Source organism: Salvelinus sp. IW2-2015, linkage group LG4q.1:29 (genome assembly GCF_002910315.2).
Source record: "Salvelinus sp. IW2-2015 linkage group LG4q.1:29, ASM291031v2, whole genome shotgun sequence".
NCBI lineage: Eukaryota > Metazoa > Chordata > Actinopteri > Salmoniformes > Salmonidae > Salvelinus > Salvelinus sp. IW2-2015.
Window position 1 is genome coordinate 68,756,232 of NC_036842.1, and position 22,797 is coordinate 68,779,028.

Sequence of the window (22,797 nt, forward strand, 5' to 3'; positions counted from 1 at the left end):
GGCTTCCCAGTTGAAGCTCGCATCCGCTACAAGACCATGGTGCTTGCCTACGGAGCTGTGAGGGGAACGGCACCTCCGTACCTTCAGGCTCTGATCAGGCCCTACACCCAAACAAGGCACTGCGTTCATCCACCTCTGGCCTGCTCGCCTCCCTACCTCTGAGAAGTACAGTTCCCGCTCAGCCCAGTCAAAACTGTTCGCTGCTCTGGCACCCCAATGGTGGAACAAACTCCCTCACGACGCCAGGTCAGCGGAGTCAATCACCACCTTCCGGAGACACCTGAAACCCCACCTCTTTAAGGAATACCTAGGATAGGATAAAGTAATCCTTCTAACCCCCCCCTTAAAAGAGTTAGATGCACTATTGTAAAGTGGTTGTTCCACTGGATATCATAAGGTGAATGCACCAATTTGTAAGTCGCTCTGGATAAGAGCGTCTGCTAAATGACTTAAATGTAATGTAAATGTAACAACACATTCACTCATCACAAATTGTAAGCAAGCTAGTTACAGGAGAAGGGTGCAATTGCGGCACGCAACTTGGGTTGTTCCTGCATGTGGGCATTCCTGCATCTGCAGGAACCCCTCTTTATAGTTCTATTGATCCATTTCTTTGTGTGGTAGGCGGGGTGCTCCAGTAGAGCAGGTGGCATTAATGCACGATAACGGATGCCATCCGCGATAAACCCCACAGAAGGGCCGGGGGCGACAATGGTAGCTAGCTATCCGTACACCGGTAGACAGTGTCCTTTGCCCCTGCCTGTCAGGTATTGTTTTCCGCAGTTCTGTTAACGACGGTGAGGGCAGGTGTTCAGCAGGCGGGAGCTTGATTTCTGCAGGAACCAACAGGGTGCACGAGGGGCGGGGCTCATGAAAGAACAAATGGGATGCTTCCAGGGGGGCGCATGTAGGAACGCTCCGAAAGCCCACATGCAGGAACGCCCCGAATTGCAGGCTGCAATTGCACACTATTGAGTTACAGTGCCTCCTAAAGACATAATTGACATATGGAAGAGGGTGGGCTATCAGCTGTTCATTGATGTTGATGATTAATGTAAATAGCTCGATATCTTTTACTGATTGTGATTTACCTCTGCTGCCCGTATCAGCCAACCAGACCAAATATTGCTTATGATGTAGTCTAAATCAAGTGTTATCAAGTGTTAATCAAATGTAATGCTGCTGTGGCAGTACTGTTGATATTTAAACTAGGTAGCTAGCTACACACACTCAAATCGGTGACCGAATCTCTCAAGCTATGCATATTTGGATACCCAGCACCTCTTACAAAATAATATTGCCGTTTTAAAACTGCAGTCAACTGTGATATTTTGGACGCAGTAATTGCAGAATAAGTGCAGTTATACTGCATTGTACTACAGTTAAACTGCAATCTTTTTTCGTAAGAAGCAATCTCAGTACAGGGCAGACTGGGGAAAAAGGCGCAACCGGATGTGCGTGAGCTACATACAGGGCATATCAACAGATGCTACTGAACCAGAATCTGTGTTTACAAAGGAGACGTTGAATATGGCATTCTCATTTAAGCCCAGGAAGTAGCCAGTCAATTAGCCATTTACCAGCTTTTCAAGCTTAATAATGTCATACATTCGGTACTTACCAAAGAATGGAGATTCACTGAGCCACTATAGTCATTACTGCCGTTCCGGATGGTATGTACTCCCCAAAAAAAGTCTAAATAAAAAGTTACATGCAACCCAAAAAAATGCCTGTTTGAGCAAGTGCGCATTCACGTCTTCTGCACCTCCTGCAATATTAGTAATGGAATGAAAATACACTAAATAAAGAAAATATCAATAACTGAAATATACAATAACTGTAAAAACATACCCTATATCACATTTTATTGGACTTGTACACATGTTTTACAGATGCTTATGTTTCTCGCTCCAACAGTGCAGTAATACCAAACAATTGTCATGATTACTCCTGCTCCCTTCCCCTGGTGCTCAACGTTGCCGGTTTACTAACCTCTGGTCCTGGCAACCATCATTGCACACACCTGCTAAGCACACCTGGTCTTCATCACCACCCTGATTACTCTCCCTTCATACAGCCTTCAGTAAGCCACAGTCATCAGGCAGTATTGGTTTTGGTCATGCTCATCCTTGTATGTATAACTTTCTGCACATGACTCACTGTGTATGCGTGACAGTATACTGCCTCAGAAATGATGGAAACTGCAGAAGATTAAAACATCTTCCTGCCTGTTGAAGAACAGGGTCATCTACTCCACCAACACCATGACCAGCTGGCTCTACTGGGTACGACCATGAAGGAGGTCCTCTGTGTTCTCCATCGCTTCGAGACCATTAGCGAGGTTCTCCATCTCTAACGGAGGGCCTCCTACCACAGGTTGTCACAATGGTCAGCGACGCCTGACTGTCCCTTCTGGAGAAGTATGACCGTACTCCATAGAAATGCCGTGGCGTCCTACTCCAGTGCTCCCTGTATTTTGCTTATCAGATGGGATCCCCACCACATGAGGTCTAAGGTTGCCATGGTCATTTCCCTGCTGACCGGACGGGTGTGGGCTCCGGCCGTCTGGGAGAGGGAAGAGTAGGAGCTGGGTTCCTATGATAAGTTCATGGTGGTCTTCAACCATCCTCCAGAGAGCGGTGAGTGACTTGTTCAACCCCATGCAAGGTGCCCAGACCACTGCAGAGTACTCCCTCACCTTTCGGACTGTGGCAGTCTCCAGCGGCTGGAATGAGCTGGCACCCTTTTCTGCAGTGGACTGTGTGACGAGCTCCAGATGGAGATGGCATGTCGGGGTGACAACCTCCTTGGATGCGCTCATCGCGTTGGCCATCTGTCTGGATAACCTTCTTTGGGAGTGCCGGTGTCCAGTTCGCCACTCACCTCCCGCCTTTGGCTGTCCTGAGGTAGAGCCTGAACCCATGGAGGTAGGGGCCACACATCTCCGCAGCAGAGCGGCGACGCCGGAGACAGCTGATGCTCTGTTCCTGTTGCGGCTAAGAGGGGCATCAGTGGTGTCCGGCGCTTTCCAGCCTGGGGTCCACTAGAACAGCCCTGTGACATTCTGTCTCCCAGGGTAGGTGTGAGTATTCAATTATCATTCTCCGCCAAACCCTTTCTGGTTCCCATTTTGCTGGCTGTCCTTTAAGGGTTGTTTCTACAGCTCTAGTGGACTCCGGTGCCGTGGGGAACTTTATCGACCAGGCCCTCGCCTCCTCCCTGAACTTAACTTCATACCCACTCGCCTTTCCTTTCTAAGTCCTGGATATGCAACCATTGGGATCCGGCATAATTACGCACGTCACAGCACCACTCACCCTCACCGTGGGACCCAAGCACCAGGAAAGCCTTCCCTTCCTCATCACTGCACCCGTACACGAAGTCATCCTGTGGCTCCAACTTCATAACCCCACCATCTCCTGGTCAAAGATGACAATCACCAGAGCACCTGCTTTCCCGCACCCTGTGATTCCACATCGGTGGAGGGCCCTGTGAGTGTCCTCCAACCCATCAATCGGCCCCCCCCGTTTCGTTGGCCCTGTGTTTTGGGACGTAGATGTGAATATCTGCCAGGCTCTGGAGAGGGAGCCCGCTCCTGCTACATGCCCTCCAGAGGGAATCTACGTCCCCACGTTGGTGAGAGATTGGCTGCTAATCCTGGCACACATCCCTCGCCTATGGGCAGCCAGATATCACCCACACCATCTAATCCCTTTCCAATAAATACTGGTGACCCACTTTGGTGCAGGACGTCACCCACTATGTTAAGTCATACTCAATTTAAATGTTCCCAGCACGCTCCAGCAGGGAAACTACTTCACCTTCCTGTGCTTCAGCAGCCTTGGTCACATCTGTCCATAGACTTTGTAATGTATCTCTCTCTTTCTGATGGGTTTTACCACTATTCTGGTTGTTGACAGATTCTCGAAATCCTGTTTTATCCCTCTCTGGTCTACCTACCACTCTCCAGGTCACCGAGGCACTAGTCCAGCAGGTTTTCCGGCACTGACTTTCCAGAGGACATCATTTCCGACCTTGGTCTCCAATTCATGTCGCGGGTCTGGAAAGCCTTTATGGAGAAGCTGGGGGGGCGCAGTCAGCCTCGCATCTGGGTATCGGCCTCAGTCTAACGGGCAGGTGGAGAAGACCAACAAGGAGCTAGGGAGGTTCCTAAGGAGACACTGCCAGGACCGGCAGGTGGAGTGGGTCCGGTTACTTCCCTGGGTGGAATATGCTCAGAACTCACTTCGTCACTCCTCCACCGGGCTGACTCCCTTCCAGTGCGTCCTGGGATGTCAGCCGACCCTGGCTCTGTGGACTCCAAGCCAGACAGAGGCCCCTTCAGTGGACGAGTGGTTCCGGCATCAGGACCAGTGAGGCTCCCGTGTTCCATCCTGGTGATCGCGTCTTGCTCTCAACCAGGAACTTCCCGCTCTACCTGCCCTGGTGGAAGCTGAGACTCCAGTTTGTGGGGCCCTTCAAGGTCCTTCGTAGGGTCAATGAGGTAACCTATCGTTTAGAACTCCCCACCAACTACCAGGTGGTTCCTGGCTGATGCCATTCACAGCAACACCCCTCCCCTGTACATCGAGTGGACCCCCGCCTATGCTGTTAGGTCCCTTCTGGACTCCTGACGTCGTGGGGGTCGGCTTCAGTACTTGGTGGACTGGGAGGGGTATGGTCCTGAGGAGTGCTCTCAGGGGTACTGTCACCTGCTCCCTCTGGCGGTCGACGTTGCCAGTCTACTAACCACCGGTCCTGGCAACCTACATTGCACACATGGACTTCATCACCACCCTGATTACTCTCCCTTCATATAGTCTTTGGGCAGTTTTGGTTACGTTCAGTACGCTTCTCCTGTTTTTGTATTTTCTTAATGTTCATTTTTAAATGTTCGGCAACTGCTTGTGACTCCCTGCGTATATGTTACAATAATGAAATATCAGAACGAGCAATGTCTCAGTCCGGAATATGTATATGATGGTGTGTCTAGCTAGTATGGACAGTATATTAATAGCAAAGGTGTACTGCAGTAGTTATATAGGCTGAGCCTTGGCTAGACTACTGTGTGTGTGTGTATATACTGAACAAAAATATAAACGCAACATGTGAAGTGTTTCATGAGCTGAAATAAATAATGACACCAGAACAGGACCTCAGCATCCGGCTTCTTCACCTGTGAGATCGTGAGACCATTTCAATTGACTGATTTCCTTAACTGTAAGTCGGTAAAATCTTTGGAAATGTATTTTTTTTCGTTCTTCACTGTACATATGACGTGGGTGAAACCGTATGTAAACATCAGTGTTCAATGACTATGGACCTAGGGCAGCAGCATCTACGGTGCAGGGTAGAGCACTTAATCTACATTTCCAGACAAGGCAATTTTTCGGTTGCCTGTGATTTCGATTTCTTTTTTTTTTTCAAGTACGTGCCAGGATAGCAGCAATAGTTGCTCAGTGAAACTACATTCTTTGGTAAGTACCGACTGTAATTTGACATTAACTTCTTATGGCTGGGGGCAGTATTGAGTAGCTTGGATGAATAAGCGTAAACTGCCTGTTACTCAGGCCCAGAAGCTAAGATATGCATATTATTAGTAGATTTGGATACAAAACACTCTGAAGTTTCTAAAACTGTTTGAATGATGTCTGAGTATAACAGAACTCATATGGCAGGTAAAAACCTGAGAAAAAATCCAACCAGGAAGTGGGAAATAGGAGGTTTGTAGATTTGCCTATCCAATATACTATGGGGTCATATTGCACTTCCTAAGGCTTCCACTAGATGTCAAGTCTTTAGAACCTTGTTTCAGGCTTCTACTGTGAAGGATGAGGGAATGAGAGCTGTTTCAACCAGGTGTCTGGCAGAGTGCCATGAGCTCAGAAAGGCGCGCCCCCGTGAGAGGTAGCTGCGTTCCTTTTCGTTTCTAAAGACAAAGGAATTCTCCGGTTGAAACATTATTGAAGATTTATGTGTAAAAACATCCTAAAGATTGATTCTATACATCGTTTGACATGTTTTTACGAACTGTAATGGCATTGTTTGACTTTTTGTCTGGCCTGCGCGTCATGAATTTGGATTTTTGAACTAAACGTGCGAACAAAAAGGAGGTATTTGGACATAAATTATGGACTTTATCGAACAAAACAAACATTTATTGTGGAACTGGGATTCCTGGGAGTGCATGCTGATGAAGATCATCAAAGGTAAGTGAATATTTATAATGCTATTTCTGACTTCTGTTGACTCCACAACATGGCAGGTACCTGTATGGCTTGTTTTTGTGTCTGAGCGCCGTACTCAGATTATTTGAATGGTGTGCTTTTTCCCTAAAGTTTTTTTGAAATCTGACACAGCGGTTGCATTGAGAAGTTTATCTAAAGTTCCATGTATAACACATGTATCTTTTATCAATGTTTATTATGAGTATTTCTGTAAATTGATGTGGCTCTCTGCAAAATCACCAGATGTTTTGGAGGCAAAACATTACTGAACAACGCGCCAATGTAAACTGAGATTTTTGGATATAAATATGAACTTTATCGAACAAAACATACATGTATTGTGTAACATGAAGTCCCATGAAGATCATCAAAGGTTAGTCATTAATTGTATTGTCACGCCCTGGCCTTAGTTATCTTTGTTTTCTTTATTATTTTAGTTAGGTCAGGGTGTGACATGGGGGATGTATGTGTTTTGTATTATCTAGGGGTTTTGTATGTTTATGGGGCAGTGTCTAGTCTAGGTGTATGTATATCTATGGTTGCCTAGATTGGTTCTCAATTAGAGACAGCTGTCTATCGTTGTCTCTGATTGGGAACCATATTTAGGCAGCCATATTCATTAGGTAGTTCGTGGGTGATTGTCTATGTGTAAGTTGCCTGTGTCTGCACTTGTTTAAATTATAGCTTCACGTTCATTTGTTGTTTTGTAAGTCTGTTAAGTATTCTTCGTTACAAATACATTCTTCTAATTTATTATAACGTATCACGCTGCGCCTTGGTCCTCTCTTCAATGTTACGACGAACGTGACATGTATCTCTATTTCAGTTTTTTGTGACTCCTCTCTTTGGCTGGAAAAATGGCTGTGTTTTTCTGTGACTAGGTACTGACCTAACATAATCAGATGGTGTGCTTTCGTCGTACAGCCTTTTGGAAATCGGACACTGTGGTGGAATTAACAACAAGTTTATCTTTAAAATGGTGTAAAATACTTGTATGTTTGAGGAATTTTAATTATGAGATTTCTGTTGTTTGAAATTGGCGCTCTGCACTTTCACTGGCTGTTGTCAAGTCCAATCTCAGCCGTAAAAAGTTAAGCTGGAAAAGTTGGTGAATGGCTTCCTGGGCTTGAAAGAGAATTGTCATATTCAACATATCCTGTAAAGACAGATTCTGGTTCAAGACTCGACCAACGGACGGGGTGGGTGGTGGCAAACCTGACGACTTGAGGGCAGTGGGTTCTGAACAACAAAGGTATACAAAAACTTTTGTGGGGGAATTGTACCACAACCCCAAAAAAGCACTTTGGCGAATGGAAGGGGCATGTGCTCTGCACAGGTAGAGCCTTAGACCAGAGGGGATGGCTGAAGTTTTATGGGCTCCATACCAATTGTGCTATTTTTGTTTTTTCATGTTTGTAACTTATTTTGTACATAATGTTTCTGACACTGTCTTATGACCGAAAAGAGCTTCTGGATATCAGAACAGTGATTACTCATCATGAAGTGAACAATATTTTTTTTTGAGTCAGATGCAAAGGATTTACTGCGGCTCCCAGAACAGGCCCAAATCCCCGTCATTCACATGAAGAGGAGACCCTGATACAGGGGCCGCAGATCTGGGTGCCTTGAGAATTCGTCAGCGAGTGGATAACCCGCCTCTACCATCTGTCCTATTGGCCAGCGTGCAATCATTGGAAAATAAATTAGATGAGCTCCATTCGAGACTATCCTACCAACGGGACATTAAAAACGAATATCTTATGTTTCACCGAGTCATGGCTGAACGACGACATGGATAATATACAGTTGGCTGGGTTTTCCGTGCATCGTCAAGACAGAACAGCTACCTCCGGTAAGACGAGGGGTGGTGGTTTGTGTCTATTTGTCAATAACAGCTGGTGCGCGATCTCTAAAATTAAGGAAGCCTCAAGTTTTTGCTCGCCTGAGGTAGAGTACCTCATGATAAGCTGTAGACCTCACTTTTTAACGAGAGAGTTTATCTATATTTTTTGCAGCTGTCTATTTCCCACTACAAACCAATGCTGGCACTAAGACCGCACTCAACGAGCTGTGTAAGGCCATAAGCAAATAAGCAAATGCTCATCACGAAACGGCGCTCCTAGTGGCCGGGGGACTTTAATGTAGGAAAACTTAAATCCGTTTTACCTAATATCTATCAGCATGTCACATGTGCAACCAGAGGAAAAAAAACTCTAGACCACCTTTACTCCACACGCAGAGACCTGTACAAAGCTCTCCCTCGCCCTCCATTTGGCAAATCTGACCATAACTCTATCCTCCTGATTCCTGCTTACAAGCAAAAACTAGAGCAGGAAGTACCAGTGACTCGCTCAATACGGAAGTGGTCAGATGACACAGATACTAAGCTACAACACTGTTTTGCTAGCACAGACTGGAATATGTTCTGAGATTCATACCACATGAGTAATCGGCTTCATCAATAAATACATCGATGACATCGTCCCCACAGTGTTCGTAAGTACCAGAAGCCATGGATTACAGGCAACATCTGCACTGAGCTAAAGGCTAGAGCTGCCGCTTTCAAGGAGTGGGACACTAATCCGGACGCTTATAAGAAATCTCACTATGCCCTCTGACGAACCATCTAACAGGCAAAGCGTTAATACAGGACGAAAATTGAATCTTACTACACCGGCTCTGACGCTTGTCGGATATGGCAGGGCTTGCAAACTCTTACGGATTACAAAGGGAAGCCCAGCTGCGAGCTGCCCAGTGACACAAGCCTACCAGACAAGCTAAATTACTTCTATGCATGGTTCGAGGCAAGCAACACTGAAGTATGCATGAGAGCACAAGTTGTTCCGGATGACTGTGTGATCAATCTCTCTCTCGCCAATGTGAGTAAGACCTTTAAACAGGTCAACATTCACAAGGCTGCAGGGCCTGACGGATTACCAGGATGTGTACTCAGAGTATGTGCGGACCAACTGGAAAGTGTCTTCACTGACATTTTCAACCTCTCCCTGACCGAGTCTATAATACCTATATGTTCCAAGCAGACCACCATAGTCCCTGTGCCCAAGCACGCCAAGGTAACCTGCCTAAATGACTACCAAACCATAGCATTCACATATGTATATGTGAATGTATAAAATTTGATTTGATTTGATTTGTAGCCATGAAGTGCTTTGAAAGGCTGGTCATGTCTCACATCATCACCATCATCCCAGAAAGCCTAACCCACTCCAATTCGCATACCGCCCCAACAGATCCACAGATGACACAATCTGAATTGCACTCCACACTGCCCTTTCCCACCTGAACAAAAGGAACACCTACGTGAGAATGTTGTTCATTGACTATAATACGTTCATCAACATAGTGCCCTCAAAGCTCATCACTAAGCTAAGGACCCTGGGCCTAAACACCTCCCTCTGCAACTGGATCCTGGACTTCCTGACAGGCTGCCCCCAGGTGGTGAGGGTAGGCAACACACATCTGCCACGCTGATCCTCAACACGGGGCCCCCTCAGGGGTGCATGCTTAGTCCCCTCCAGTACTCCCTGTTTACCCACGACTGCGTGGCCAAGCACGACTCCAACACCATCATTAAGTTTGCCAACAACACAACGATGGTAGGCCTGATCACCAACAACGATGAGACAGCCTATAGGGAGGAGGTCAGAGACCTGTCAGTGTGGTGCCAGAACAACAACCTCTCCCTCAAATTGAGGGCTTCGAGCAGGTTGAGGGCTTCAAGTTCCTTGGTGTCCACATCACCAACAAACTATCATGGTCCAAACACATCAAGACAGTCGTAAAGAGGGCACGACAACACCTAAATCCCCCTCAGGAGAATGAAAATATTTGCCATGGGTCCTCAGATCCTCAAAAGGTTCTACAGCTGCACCATCGAGAGCATCCTTACTGGTTGCATCACTGCCTGGTATGGCAACTGCTCGGCATCCGACCGCCAGGCGTTACAGAGGGTAGTGCGTAAGGCCCAGTACATCACTGTGGCTAAGCTTCCTGCCATCCAAGACTTCTATACCAGGCGTTGTCAGAGGAAGGCCCTAAAAATTGTCCAAGACTCCAGCCACCCAAGTCATAGACTGTTCTCTCTGCTACCGCATGGCAAACGGTACCGGAGCGCCAAGTCTAGGACCAAAAGGCTCCTTAAAAGCTTCTACTCCCATGCCATAAGACTGCTGAGCAGTTCATCAAATGGCTACCCGGACTATTTGCATTGACCCCCTTTTTTACACTGCTGCTATTCGCTATTTATTATCTATGCATAGTCCCTTTACCCCTACCTACACGTACATATGACCTCAATTACTTCGACTAACCCATACCCCGGCACATTGACTCGGTACCGGTACCCCCCATATATAGCCTCGTTGTTATTTTATTGTGTTACTTTTTTAACTTTCGTTTATTTAGCAAATATTTTCCTACTCTGCATTGTTAGTTAAGCGCTTGTAAGTAAGCATTTCACCATAAGGTCTACACTTGTTGTATTCGGCGCATGTGACAAATAAAATGTTTTATTTGATTTGATCTGTGTACGTGCCTGGAGCTGGGACAGACAACAAAAGCCTTCTTCACTGACTGTTTTGTACTAAAACAACCTCGTTACCGGGGGCGGCAGGCTGGGAAACACACTCATACTGTAGTTGCTATGACACAAGTATCCCCAACACCTACTCATTCCTAGTGCTGGCTTTCCCAGCATGTTCTTATTCTCGCCACGAAGTTACAGTCTGCATGAATTTTATGTGTGGCGGAGTTCATTGAACACAAAGTTTAGCATTCTTTGAGTGTATGCACATTGGCAATTGAATAGGCGTAGAAAATACTTTTTCTCTATCATGTTTGACTATTTCTAATAAAAACAGAGATGGAGGATATAACATAAATAGGGAAAATGCATATAAAATTAACAATGAAAATGGGTGCTTTGATTTCTTAATTCTGACTGTTTCCCTTGTCAAACAGGAGAGCATATTTGAGTTCTTGATAAATATGGCATTTTGGCTGAGGGGAGGACGCAGGTGGCATGCCAGCATGTGATCCAGGTGCTCTGGTATCATGGCACAGTGATAATGACACCACTGTGCAGTCTGGAACACAATGTACCTGAAGAGTTTTTGCATTTCATGTTTTTAGGGGTGGTTGGCGACTTGATAGGAGACGTTTCTGGGTCTGCGTCATCGCTCTGGTTTTGGTCAATGTCACTTTCCTCCGGAACTGAAATATCTACAGTACACCAAGCGCAAAACAGGTCAGTACATACCACATTCTAGACACATGTCATGATACAAATCCTGTGCTATATTCATATAAATAGCCCAATATTCCTTTTAAGAAGCACCAATAAGGACATAACCCACCCACCCCACCCGCCCCTTAGCTGGATTACCTTGTTTAGACACAATGGTCTCCTCTGCCTTGTCTGTCTTGCCCTCTCCCTCGTCAGGGATCTTACTGGTGATGGGGCTGGTGACATAAAGCTTATTGATGTCCAGGGTGGTCTTGCTGAAGGGGGACATGGAGGAGTACATGCTTGCATAGCCGTTGGAGGAGCAGCTGAGGGCGGCCAGTTCCAGAGCCTTGCCCCCAGTGATGATGGGGATGTTGAGGGAGAGTTTACGGCGGCGGTTAGGGGACGATGTCTTGGTGATGGCCAGGGGAGGGGGGGAGGAGAACTTACGGCTGGCCCTGGGGGATTTGGGAGGCTCCCCATATAGGAGTTTATTGTTCTGACTGCTGGCGAAGAACAACTCCAGGGATCTGCATCATTAAAAAACAACACATTTTATTGTAGTCAGAAGGATGTACTGTAGCGTTGTACTTTAGCACTTCAGTGTGTTGCAAATAACAAGGAGATCAGAATTATCCATGTCTTTTTGTGTTGTATTGATAGTCCAGTGTGGCTCAGTTGGTAGAGCATGGCACTTGCAGCGCGAGGCTTATGGGTTCGATTCCCACGGGGGACCAGTACGAATGAAAATGTATGCACTCACTACTGTAAGTCGCTCTTGATAAGAGTGTCTGCTAAATGACTAAAATGTAAATAAATCAATACATTGTCAACAGCAACAAGGCAAGATGGTGCTTCTGCAGTCCCGCTTGTCATTTTTGAATATGATACAATGTTGCTGAAAACCTCTCCCACTCACTGCCACCCTCCTTGCGACCTCACGGGTTCCCATAAATAGCACAGCGAGTGACAGAGCAAATAGCCATGCTGCTGACACAAGTATCAGAGTGGCGGTGGCTCACAGAGACATGACAGGCTCCACATGAAAACATGCTGCATGGTGTGGGCATGGGGAGGGAGCTCCCCCTGATCTGAGCCTGGGTCCTAGGCTCACACTCCTGGGACGGAGAGAGGGTCAGCGCTGCTCTGGTCGACAACATGCACCATAAATATGTCATACTATAGATCCTCTGCAGAACAGAGAGGGTGGGGTCCTGCAGCAGAGAGGCCAGTTGCTAAGGTGACAGCGACAAAGCCCTGCTGAGACGCTCTTAGGCAGGCAGAAGAAGAGGCTGGGCCCAATTACTGCCTTCTCACACAGAACACACACCAACCACACTGACACACACAGACATGACCTCTACCCAGCTCTCCTCACCTCACCTTCCATCACACACACAGACATGACCTCTACCCAGCTCTCCTCACCTCACCTTCCATCACACACACAGACATGACCTCTACCCAGCTCTCCTCACCTCACCTTCCATCACACACACATGCAGGCACGCAGACACACAAACACGCGTCCACGCACATACCCACACACACACACGCACAAACGCACACGGTAAAGAAGTAATACTGTGGGCTGTGGAAAAAGAGCTGTGAGGAGATTAGTGGTGGGCTAGAGGAGAGAGAGGCAGCCAGAGGAGGCCAGAGGCTGCTGGGCCTGTCAGGAGATGTTATCGTCATCAGCCCTAACTACAGCCCTCTTTACTGTGTAGGGGCCATGGCCATGCAAAAACACTGACAATGTATCATCTTTAAACAGCACTAGGCATGAGATAGATTTAGAGATTTTTCTTCTTGGTCAAAGTCAAGGCTAAATGGTAAAGCATTAGCAGCTCTTTTATGGCCTTACCGGGCTGGGATGGCACTGATGGGCTTTTTGTAGATAGTGATGAGTTTGTCCAGCACCACATCGGCGCTGGTGAACACGCGGTAGGAATGCAGGAAGGTGTTGAGGAAGTCGATCGAGAGGAAGCGCAGGTCGGTCAGTCTCTCTAGAAGTCTTTCCACACTGGCATAGCGGATCTGCAGCACCTTACATGAGTTCATCATCTTACTGAAACGGATGTCCACGTCATCGCAGTACAGGCTGGCGTCAGACCTGCTCACAGAAAAAACCCACAAACACATATGAAAACACTAGAACACACAAATAAAGACACCATGATAATCCCATTGACTGTTTGGCTGTAGTTGTGAATGGGGCTTACTTGATCATCTGTGGCACAGTGACTTTAGAGTTCTCCTCAAATGCATTCATCATAAGCCCATTGCAGCGGATGTTGTCTATGCACTGTAAGAGAGAAGAAGGGAAGGTTAAGGGAGAGGAAAGGTGTGAGTACAGCCACTCTGCAGACAGACATCCAGGCCACATGTCTCCCTGCTGGAGACAGACAGACGTGATGCATGCAGAGTAAAGCAGAGGAGAGCAGAGCAGACGTGCCTGGCTGATGTCACTGGTCCAGGCAGATTTCTCCTGCCGCGAGGAGGCCACTAGGATCACTGTGAACGACTGGCCTTCTTTAGGCTCCACCACGATTTTAAAGTCCAGGTGCTCCATGTCCTGTACACCCTTGTCTGGTTTGGCTTTGGGCAAAACAAACACAGAGGTGAATAGGAGAAATGGGTCATTACCATGGCATAAATGAGAGGTTTATTGTACTTCTAAATGATGATGAACAGATGAAACTTGCAGGGAGGCTATAGCTAGTATACTTCATAAAAGTGTAATACTAAACGTATCATATGTTACACTCTACATACAGTAAGCATATGTGCTCCATATTTCAGTGAGATATGAATGAAACAGTGCAGTGCTTACACTCATCATCTGTCCCCTCTGGGTCTTCCAGAAGAGTGCAGTCAATAAGAGAGACCACTCCATTCTGAGAACAACATACAATATGCATAAGCACACTCACAACCACATTCCAAGAATCCCCTCCACTACTGAATAATCAATAACAATATGACTTACATTATTATGTAGCAACACATATAGACCTACAAGGGACTCCTTAAGAGGATGGGTTGACTTCAATATCATAGGACCATGATTATAAGTATTGGTATTAACGAAAGCCTCATCTATGTATTGTAATTTATTTTGGTCCAGGATGCATCTTAAGAGATTGTATAGTAGGCTCAGCAGCCCAGGGCAGGCCCACCTTGGTGAGGTGCAGCTTCCCTCCAGAGCCCCTGGTGCAGATGATGACATGCTTGGAGAAGAGGAAGCACTGCCTCTCCCCTTCCTTCTTCAGAGTCAGAGAGCCCAGTCGCCCACGGGTAATCTTACCCTTCTCACTCATTGGCACCTGGATGAGAGAGCCTGTATGGCAGAAGGGGGAGAGACATACAGCAGGGAGTCCAGTTAGTGATGAGAGCCCACAGATCAACTGTACTGCAAGACTGGGAGAGGCCTCCTTCACCTGTTCAATGACTGGGGGGGATATATACATACTGTAGGGTTAAACCATATCTCTATATGATTTTCCTTTTCTTTATATGTCCATCAAAGTCCGTTGGGGATGTATGACATTTACAGTCCCTGGCTCACTGTCGGATTGCCTCCCAACAGCCTGATTACCCTTGGAAATGAAAGAGTCGGCCCACTTTCAGTACATGCTATAAAGGCAGACAGGATTATATTGCCCAAGCCGCTGGTTAAGTCTTTCCTTATGGAGGCTCAGGTAGGCCTATGGAGGTTTGAAGTTGTGAGAACACAAAGGCACTGGCAGTCAAACAGTTGCGAGGTAGAAAATCCACCTCTATGTTTCTGCCTTTATGTGGGATCTTGGGTTCCTTTGTGTATCTTCTCTCAGAGCTTACCTTGTCTGACAAACGTCTGGCTGGTGTCAAGGAGGATCTCGCAGCCTTCTACGATCATGCGCTCAATGGCCAGGTTCTTCCTGATGTTCTCTGTCTCACTCACCTCGTCATGCATGATTCTAGGGGCAGAGAGGTTGGTCTTTTCACATTTGGAATGTCATTGTATTCACTGTCAGTGTGTATGCATTCTGTACAGTAAGCATGGTAAACTGAGGTGTCCTGTGTGCTGCTTTGGCGCTATAAGGTGGTAGGGCAGGTGTACCTGGACAGCTCCTCCAGCTTTGACTTGGCGTAGTCCAGACTTGTCCTCTCCACATGCTCATGTGGTGTGTGGGCCAGGAGCTCATGGAGAGTAAGAATGTAGCGGGGAATCTGGAGTGACAGAAAATGAATAGGGGCAGGTGAATCACACACACTTGCATACAAGATTGCGTACACACACACACACACACACACACACACACACACACACACACACACACACACACACACACACACACACACANTCAAAACATAAATGCACACACACACATAGACACACAGACACAGGACGTGGTTAAAAATACCTAATACTGTGGGCTGTGGAAGTAGAGCTGTGAGGGAATCAGTGGTGGGCTAAAAGAGATAGAGGCAGCCAGAGGAGGCCAGAGGCTGCTGGGCCTGTCAGGAGATGTTATCGTCATCAGCCCTAACTACAGCCCTCTTTACTGTGTCGGGGACATTGCAATGCAAAAACACTGACAATGTATCTTCTTTAAACAGCTAAAGCACCACGCATGAGATAGATCTAGACATTCTGCTGACTGTGTTTGTCAAAGTCAAGGCTAAAGCACTAGCAGCTCCTTTATYGCCTTACCGGGCTGGGATGGCACTGATGGGTTTCTTGTAGATGGTGATGAGTTTGTCCAGCACCACGTTGGCGCTGGTGAACACGCGGTAGGAGTGCAGGAAGGTGTTGAGAAAGTCAATGGAGAGGAAGCGCAGGTCTGTCAGCCTCTCCAGGAGTCTCTCCACGCTGGCATAGCGGATCTGCAACACCTTACACGAGTTCATCATCTTACTGAAACGGATGTCCACGTCGTCACAGTACAGGCTGGCGTCGGACCTGCTCACAGAAAAACACACAAACACATATGAAAACACTAGAACACACAAATAAAGACATCACAAAGATCTGCCTGTTGCATGAACATCTCATTGACTGTTTTGCTGTGATTGTGAATGGGGCTCACTTGATCATCTGTGGCACGGTGACTTTAGAGTTCTCCTCAAATGCGTTCATCATAAGCCCATTGCAGCGGATGTTGTCTATGCACTGTAAGAGAGAAGAAGAGAAGGAATGAGGGAGAGGAAAGGTGTGAGTACAGTCACTCTGCAGACAGACACCCATGTCTCCCTGGTGGAGAGAGACAGATGCAATGCATGCAGAGCAGAACAAACGTGCCTGGCTGATGTCACTGGTCCAGGCAGATTTCTCCTGCCGCGAGGAGGCCACCAGGATCACTGTAAACGACTGGCCTTCTTTAGGCTCCACCACGATCTTAAAGTCCAGATGCTCCATGTCCTGTACACCCTTGTCTGGTTTGGCTTTGGGCAAAACAAAAACAGAGGTGAATAGGAGAAATGGGTCATTACTATGGCATAAATGAGAGGTTTATTGTACTTCTAAATGATGAAGAACAGATGAAACTTCCAGGGAGTCTATAGTATAGCTCATCAAATTGTGCCACTACATCTTGTACCATATCTTACACTGTGTATACAGGAATCATACATTATACAGCACCGTATACATGCTCCATATTTCAGTGAGGTAGGAATGAAACATTGTGGTGCTTACACTCATCATCTGTCCCCTCGGGGTCTTCCAGAAGAGTGCAGTCAATAAGAGAGACCACGCCATTCTGAGAACAACAATATGCATTAGCACACTCACAACCACATTCCATAAATCCCCTCCACTACTGAATAATCAATAACAATATCACTGACATTATTATGTAGCTCAACAACTTTCAACACGTGTAGGACTACAGGTCAATAAACAGATGAAATCAGATACAGTCAAATGACCAACTGACCAAAACTGGTGCGGCAGGGTAGCCTAGTGGTTAGAGTGTTGGACTAGTAATTGAAAGCTTGCAAGATCAAATCCCTGAGCTGACAAGGTAAAAATCTGTCATTCTGCCCCTGAACAAGGCATTTAAACCACTGTTCCTAGGCTGTCATCYAAAATAAGAATTTGTTCTTAACTGACTTGCCTAGTTAAATAAAGGTCAAATATATATATTTTTAAATCGCCCTCTTGTGGCCTCATGGGTGGAATTGTATTAATACTTATCATCATTTCATAATTAATAAACCTTTACAAAAACCAGCTGGAAATCCGGTGTTTCTATGTCAAACGGTTTTTTATTTTATTTCAGTCTTCTGTGATGTATATAAAGTATAATTTTGGGATGAAAACTTACAATGTACACATTTTAACTCTATATCTGACATGGTACAGGTGTTTTTTTGTTTTTTTTACCTATAAACATGTGTGTGAGGTGTATACTTTTGTTACAAAGTAGATTTGTTTAAGACTACCAAGAAACACTCTGTGTGACCCTGATTTAGCCCAGTGCAGTAAAAGGATTTATTAATTAATAAGGCCTTCTTTTAAGGGCCTAGTTTTAACCTAATACAGTGGCCTGAAACTCAAGGTTTTCAGGCCTGAAAGTCACATTATGATGGCTTGCAAAGTGATGTGCAATTCCTATTGGAATCCAGCCAGAGTGGGTATATCTAACATTTTGAATGAATGACTGCAAGGTTGGGAAGACTAAGATATGAACCAACTTAACTGGACAACCATTTCAGTAATGGGTGCAATAAGTCCACGTAACAGATTGGATGAGTATAGAAAAATGTACACTAGTGTACAAAAGTTTGGGGTCACTTAGAAATGTTCTTGCTTTTGAAAGAATATCAAATTTTTTGTCCATTAAAATAACATCAAATTGATCAGAAATACAGTGTAGACATTGTTAATGTTGTAAATGACTATTGCAGCTGGAAACGGCTGATCGACTTAATGGAATATCTATATAGGCGTACAGAGGCCCATTATCACTAACCATCACTCCTGTGTTCCAATGTCACGTTGAGTTAGCTAATCCAAGTTTACCATTTTACAAGGCTAATTGATCATAAGAAAACCCTTTTGCAATTATGTTAGCACAGCTGAAAAGTGTCGTTCTGATTAAAGAAGCAATAAAACTGGCCTTCTTTAGAKTAGTTGAGCATCTGGAGCATCAGCATTTGTGGGTTCAAAATGGCCAGAAACAAATAACTTTCTTCTGAAACTCATCAGTCTATTGGTGTTCTGAGAAATGAAAGCTATTCCATGCGAGACATTGCCAAGAAACTGAAGATCTCGTACAATGCTGTGTACTACTCCCTTCACATAACAGCGCAAAATGACTCTAACCAGAATAGAAAGAGGAGTGGGAGGCCCCAGTGCACAACTGAGCAAGAAGAAGAGTACACTAGAGTGTCTAGTTTGAGAAACAGACACCTCACAAGTCCTCAACTGGCAGCTTCATTAAATTGTACTCACAAAACCCCAGTCTCAACGACACCAGTGAAGAGGCGACTCCGGGATGCTGGCCTTCTAGGCAGAGTTGCAAAGAAAAAGCCATATCTTAGACTGGTCAATAAAAATAAAAGATACTCTGCCTAGAAGGCCAGCATCCCGGAGTCACCTCTTCACTGTTGACGTTGAGACTGGTGTTTTGTAGGTACTATTTAACTTCTCTAGGGTGTGGGGCAGCATTCGGAATTTTGGATGAAATGCATGCCCAAATTAAACGGCCTGTTTCTCGGGCCCAGAAGATATGATATGCATGGTAGATTTGGATAGAAAACACTCTAAAGTCTCCAAAACTGTTAAAATAGTGTCTGTGAGTTTAACAGAACTGATTTGGCAGGCGAAAACCTGAGAAAATCCATTCAGGAAGTTTTMGTTTTGGTTTGTAGTTTTCTATTCAATGCCATTACAGTATCTCTTGACTTAGGACTCAACTTGCAGTTTATATGCCTTCCACTAGATGTCAACAGTCTTTAGAAAGTGTTTCAGTCTTGTATTCTGAAAAATTAGGAAGTAAGAGCAGTCTGAATGAGTGGACCCTAAAGTTTCACGGAGCTTTTTCTTGCGCACAACCGAGAGAGTGCGCTTCTTGTTTACATTTTATATTGACAATGTTATTGTCCGGTTGAAATAGTATCCATTATTTAGGCTAAAAACAACCTGAGGTTTGAATATAAACATTGTTTGACATGTTTCTATGAACTTTACGTTTACAATTAGGATTTTTTTTGTCTTCCTATTTTGACTGCGTTTGAGCCTGTGGATTACTGAAGAAAACGCGCGAACAAAACTGAGGTTTTTGGGTATAAAGAGACTTTATCGAACAAGAGGAACATTTATTGAGTAAATGAATGTCTGCTGAGTGCAACCATATGAATATCATCTAAGGTAAGGGATTAATTTTATCTCTATTTCTAAATTGTGTAACTGTTCTATCTGGCTGGCTACTGTTTGTAATGATTTGTCTTGTGGGCTATGTTTCTCATAATCGTAATGTATGCTTTCGTCGTAAAGCATTTTTTAAATCTGACACCGTGGTTGGATTCACAAGAAGTTAATCTTTAAACCTATGTAAAATATGTTTRGTTTTCTGAATTTTTATAATGATTTTATTTCTGTATTTGAATTTGGCGCCCAGCAGTTTCACTGGCTGTTGAAGAGGTGGGACGCTACCGTCTCACGTGCCCAAGAGAAGTTTAATGTAGCTGCCAGTCCAAGTTCATCATTTTGATGAACTTGGACTGATGATAAAATGATCAACTTGGATTAGCTAACACAACATGCCATTGGAAAACAGGAGTGATGGTTGCTGATAATGGGCCTCTGTACGCCTATGTAGATATTCCATAAAAAGCTACAATAGTKATTTACAACATTAACAATGTCTACACTGTATTTCTGATCAATTTGATGTTATCTTAATGGACAAAAAATTAGCTTTTCTTTCAAAAACAAGGACATTTCTAAGTGACCCCAAACTTTTGAATGGTAGTGTATGTTATTTATGTATGAGTAGCATAAGATTAATTAATCAATCAATGTACATGCAAAAACATAGATATTGAAACAAACAATTCTAAAAACCAACCAGCACTAGAGAATTCTGGGAAAAATAATGTTTTTTATTTAACAGTGGTTAATAACACTAACACTGGGGTTCTTTTACACTTTACACATCATGAGTGTTAATTTAACACCTGAATAAACAAAAAATGTTACACTAAAAAGGTACGGCCAATTTGCTGTGTATTAACTAAAGCCTCATCTGTGTATTGTATCCCCTGAATGTTATTTGATTTTACATTAAGCTCTAGGAGTTTGGTCAATGATGCATCTTGAGAGATTGTATAGCAGGCTCAGCAGCCCAGGGCACACCCACCTTGGTGAGGTGCAGTTTTCCTCCAGAGCCCCTGGTGCAGATAATGACATGCTTAGAGAAGAGGAAGCACTGCCTCTCCCCCTCCTTTTTCAGAGACAGAGAGCCCAGTCGCCCACGGGTGATCTTGCCCTTCTCACTCATTGGCACCTGGATGAGAGAGCCTGTATGGCAGGAGGGGGAGAGAGACAGCAGGGGGCCCTGTCAGTGACGAGAGGCCCACAGATCAACTGTACTGCAAGACTGGGAGAGGCCTCCCCTCACCTGTTCACTGACTGGGGGGATATATACATACTATAGGGTTAAACCATTTCTCTATATGTTTTGCCTCTTCTTCTTTAAACGTCCATCAAAGACTGTTGGGGATGTATGACATTTACAAACCCTGACTCATCGTCGTATTGCCTCCTAACAGTCTAATTACCCTTGGAAATGAAAGATTTGGCCCACTTTCAGTACATGCTGTTCTTCAGAGACAGACAGGATTATATGGCCCAACCCTCTGGTTAAGTCTTTCCCTTATGGAGGCTCAGGTAGGGCTATGGATGTTTGAAGTTGTGAGAACACAAAGGGGCTGGCAGTCAAACAGTTGAGAGGCAGAAAATCCATCTCTATGATAGTGTCCTTATGTGGGATCTGGGGTTCCTTTGTGGATCTTCTCTGGGGGCTTACCTTGTCTGACGAATGTCTGGCTGGTGTCAAGGAGGATCTCGCAGCCTTCTACGATCATGCGCTCAATGGCCAGGTTCTTCCTGATGTTCTCTGTCTCGCTCACCTCATCATGCATGATTCTAGGTGCAGATTTGGAATGTCATTGTATTCACTTTGTCAGTGTGTATACATTCTGTACAGTAAGCAATTATCCTACTGCGTTTCTGTTGAACAACTTAGGAAAGCGCTGATTAACTGGGGTGTCCTGTGTGCTGCTTGGTGCAATAAGGTGGTAAGGCAGGTATACCTGGACAGCTCCTCCAGCTTTGACTTGGCATAGTCCAGACTCGTCCTCTCCACATGCTCATGTGGTGTGTGGGCCAGGAGCTCATGGAGTGTAAGAATGTAGCGGGGAATCTGGAATGACAGGGAATGAATAGGGGCAGGTGAGTCACACACACTTGCATACAAGATTGCGTGCAAACACACACACATACACAAACTCGTAGCAGCAGATCAGTGGGGAGCTCTATGCACATCCACAGTCATCAGCAGAAATGTATTACCAACACAGCAGAGTCCAAAGTAGACCCCAGTGGAGCAGACTGCACTGAAACTGCATGCCTTGCCAGAAAAGAGCCATTATGAAACCCTGAGCTTCACAAACAACCAGTTTATGTGTTTATGAAAATAACAACAGGGATATTCATGTGAGACAAATATCTGCTCTGTTGTTGGTGATCAATGGAGGAGCATTTGTCTGAAGAGAGAGAGAGCTGTTTGAGCTGAGAGACGGGGACTGGACAGTCAATGAGAAGACAGTGGAATGTACAGTACTGTATGCCTACCTGGAACATGGGGTAGGTGAGGAAGGTCTCCAGAGTCCTATCCTCACAGTCTGGCTTGGCCTCATACTGCTTCAGCAGCTTGTCAAAGTCTCGGTTCTGTTTACAGTGTGCCAGGATCTGCAGACTGTATTGGTGGTTCCTCACAAACTCCTGGTAGATGTTCAACATTGGCAGCAGGATGTCAAACAGGTCAGCTGTGAAGAGAGAGGACCAACAAGTGAATGAGAGATTGATAGATGATGTATGAGGTCAATTGGGACATAGTATTATCATATTCATCCATCCATTCCCTGAAAAAAGCACTTTAGTCAGCTTACCCAAAACTAATGTTGGCCAGCTTGCTATTCTTGCTTTCAACCCTTGGTAGAATATTTGATGCAGAAACATGATGGTCTCACTAAAGTAAAGGGGAAATTAACAAGATGTTAAGTGTCCATTCTGAGAAAAATATACACTAGCCATAGTTAGGTGAAAAGGAT

The 22,797-nt window shown here is 45.2% G+C and overlaps 1 protein-coding gene across 4 annotated transcripts in view; it reads right to left on the minus strand.

Annotated features, from left to right (window-relative positions):
- rasgrf1 (Ras protein specific guanine nucleotide releasing factor 1) overlaps positions 1 to 22,797 on the minus strand; it is a 43,664-nt gene that overhangs the window by 12,811 nt on the left and 8,056 nt on the right. Inside the window, exons 6-17 of one of the 4 annotated variants that reach the window (XM_070443059.1) lie at positions 22,636 to 22,715; positions 22,319 to 22,512; positions 21,778 to 21,887; positions 21,492 to 21,610; positions 20,817 to 20,983; positions 15,021 to 15,035; positions 14,306 to 14,369; positions 13,928 to 14,070; positions 13,695 to 13,777; positions 13,337 to 13,585; positions 11,632 to 12,002; positions 11,349 to 11,468 (exon numbers count right to left, since the gene is read on the minus strand). In XM_070443059.1, coding sequence (XP_070299160.1) covers positions 11,349 to 11,468; positions 11,632 to 12,002; positions 13,337 to 13,585; positions 13,695 to 13,777; positions 13,928 to 14,070; positions 14,306 to 14,369; positions 15,021 to 15,035; positions 20,817 to 20,983; positions 21,492 to 21,610; positions 21,778 to 21,887; positions 22,319 to 22,512; positions 22,636 to 22,715 — 1,715 coding nt within the window. Of the gene's footprint in view, positions 1 to 11,348; positions 11,469 to 11,631; positions 12,003 to 13,336; positions 13,586 to 13,694; positions 13,778 to 13,927; positions 14,071 to 14,305; positions 14,370 to 14,651; positions 14,813 to 15,020; positions 15,036 to 15,312; positions 15,432 to 15,574; positions 15,685 to 16,168; positions 16,418 to 16,544; positions 16,628 to 16,756; positions 16,900 to 17,152; positions 17,217 to 20,816; positions 20,984 to 21,491; positions 21,611 to 21,777; positions 21,888 to 22,318; positions 22,513 to 22,635; positions 22,716 to 22,797 lie in introns of all 4 variants that reach the window. The other 3 variants (XM_023985513.2, XM_023985512.2, XM_023985511.2) reach the window with 3 other exon arrangements.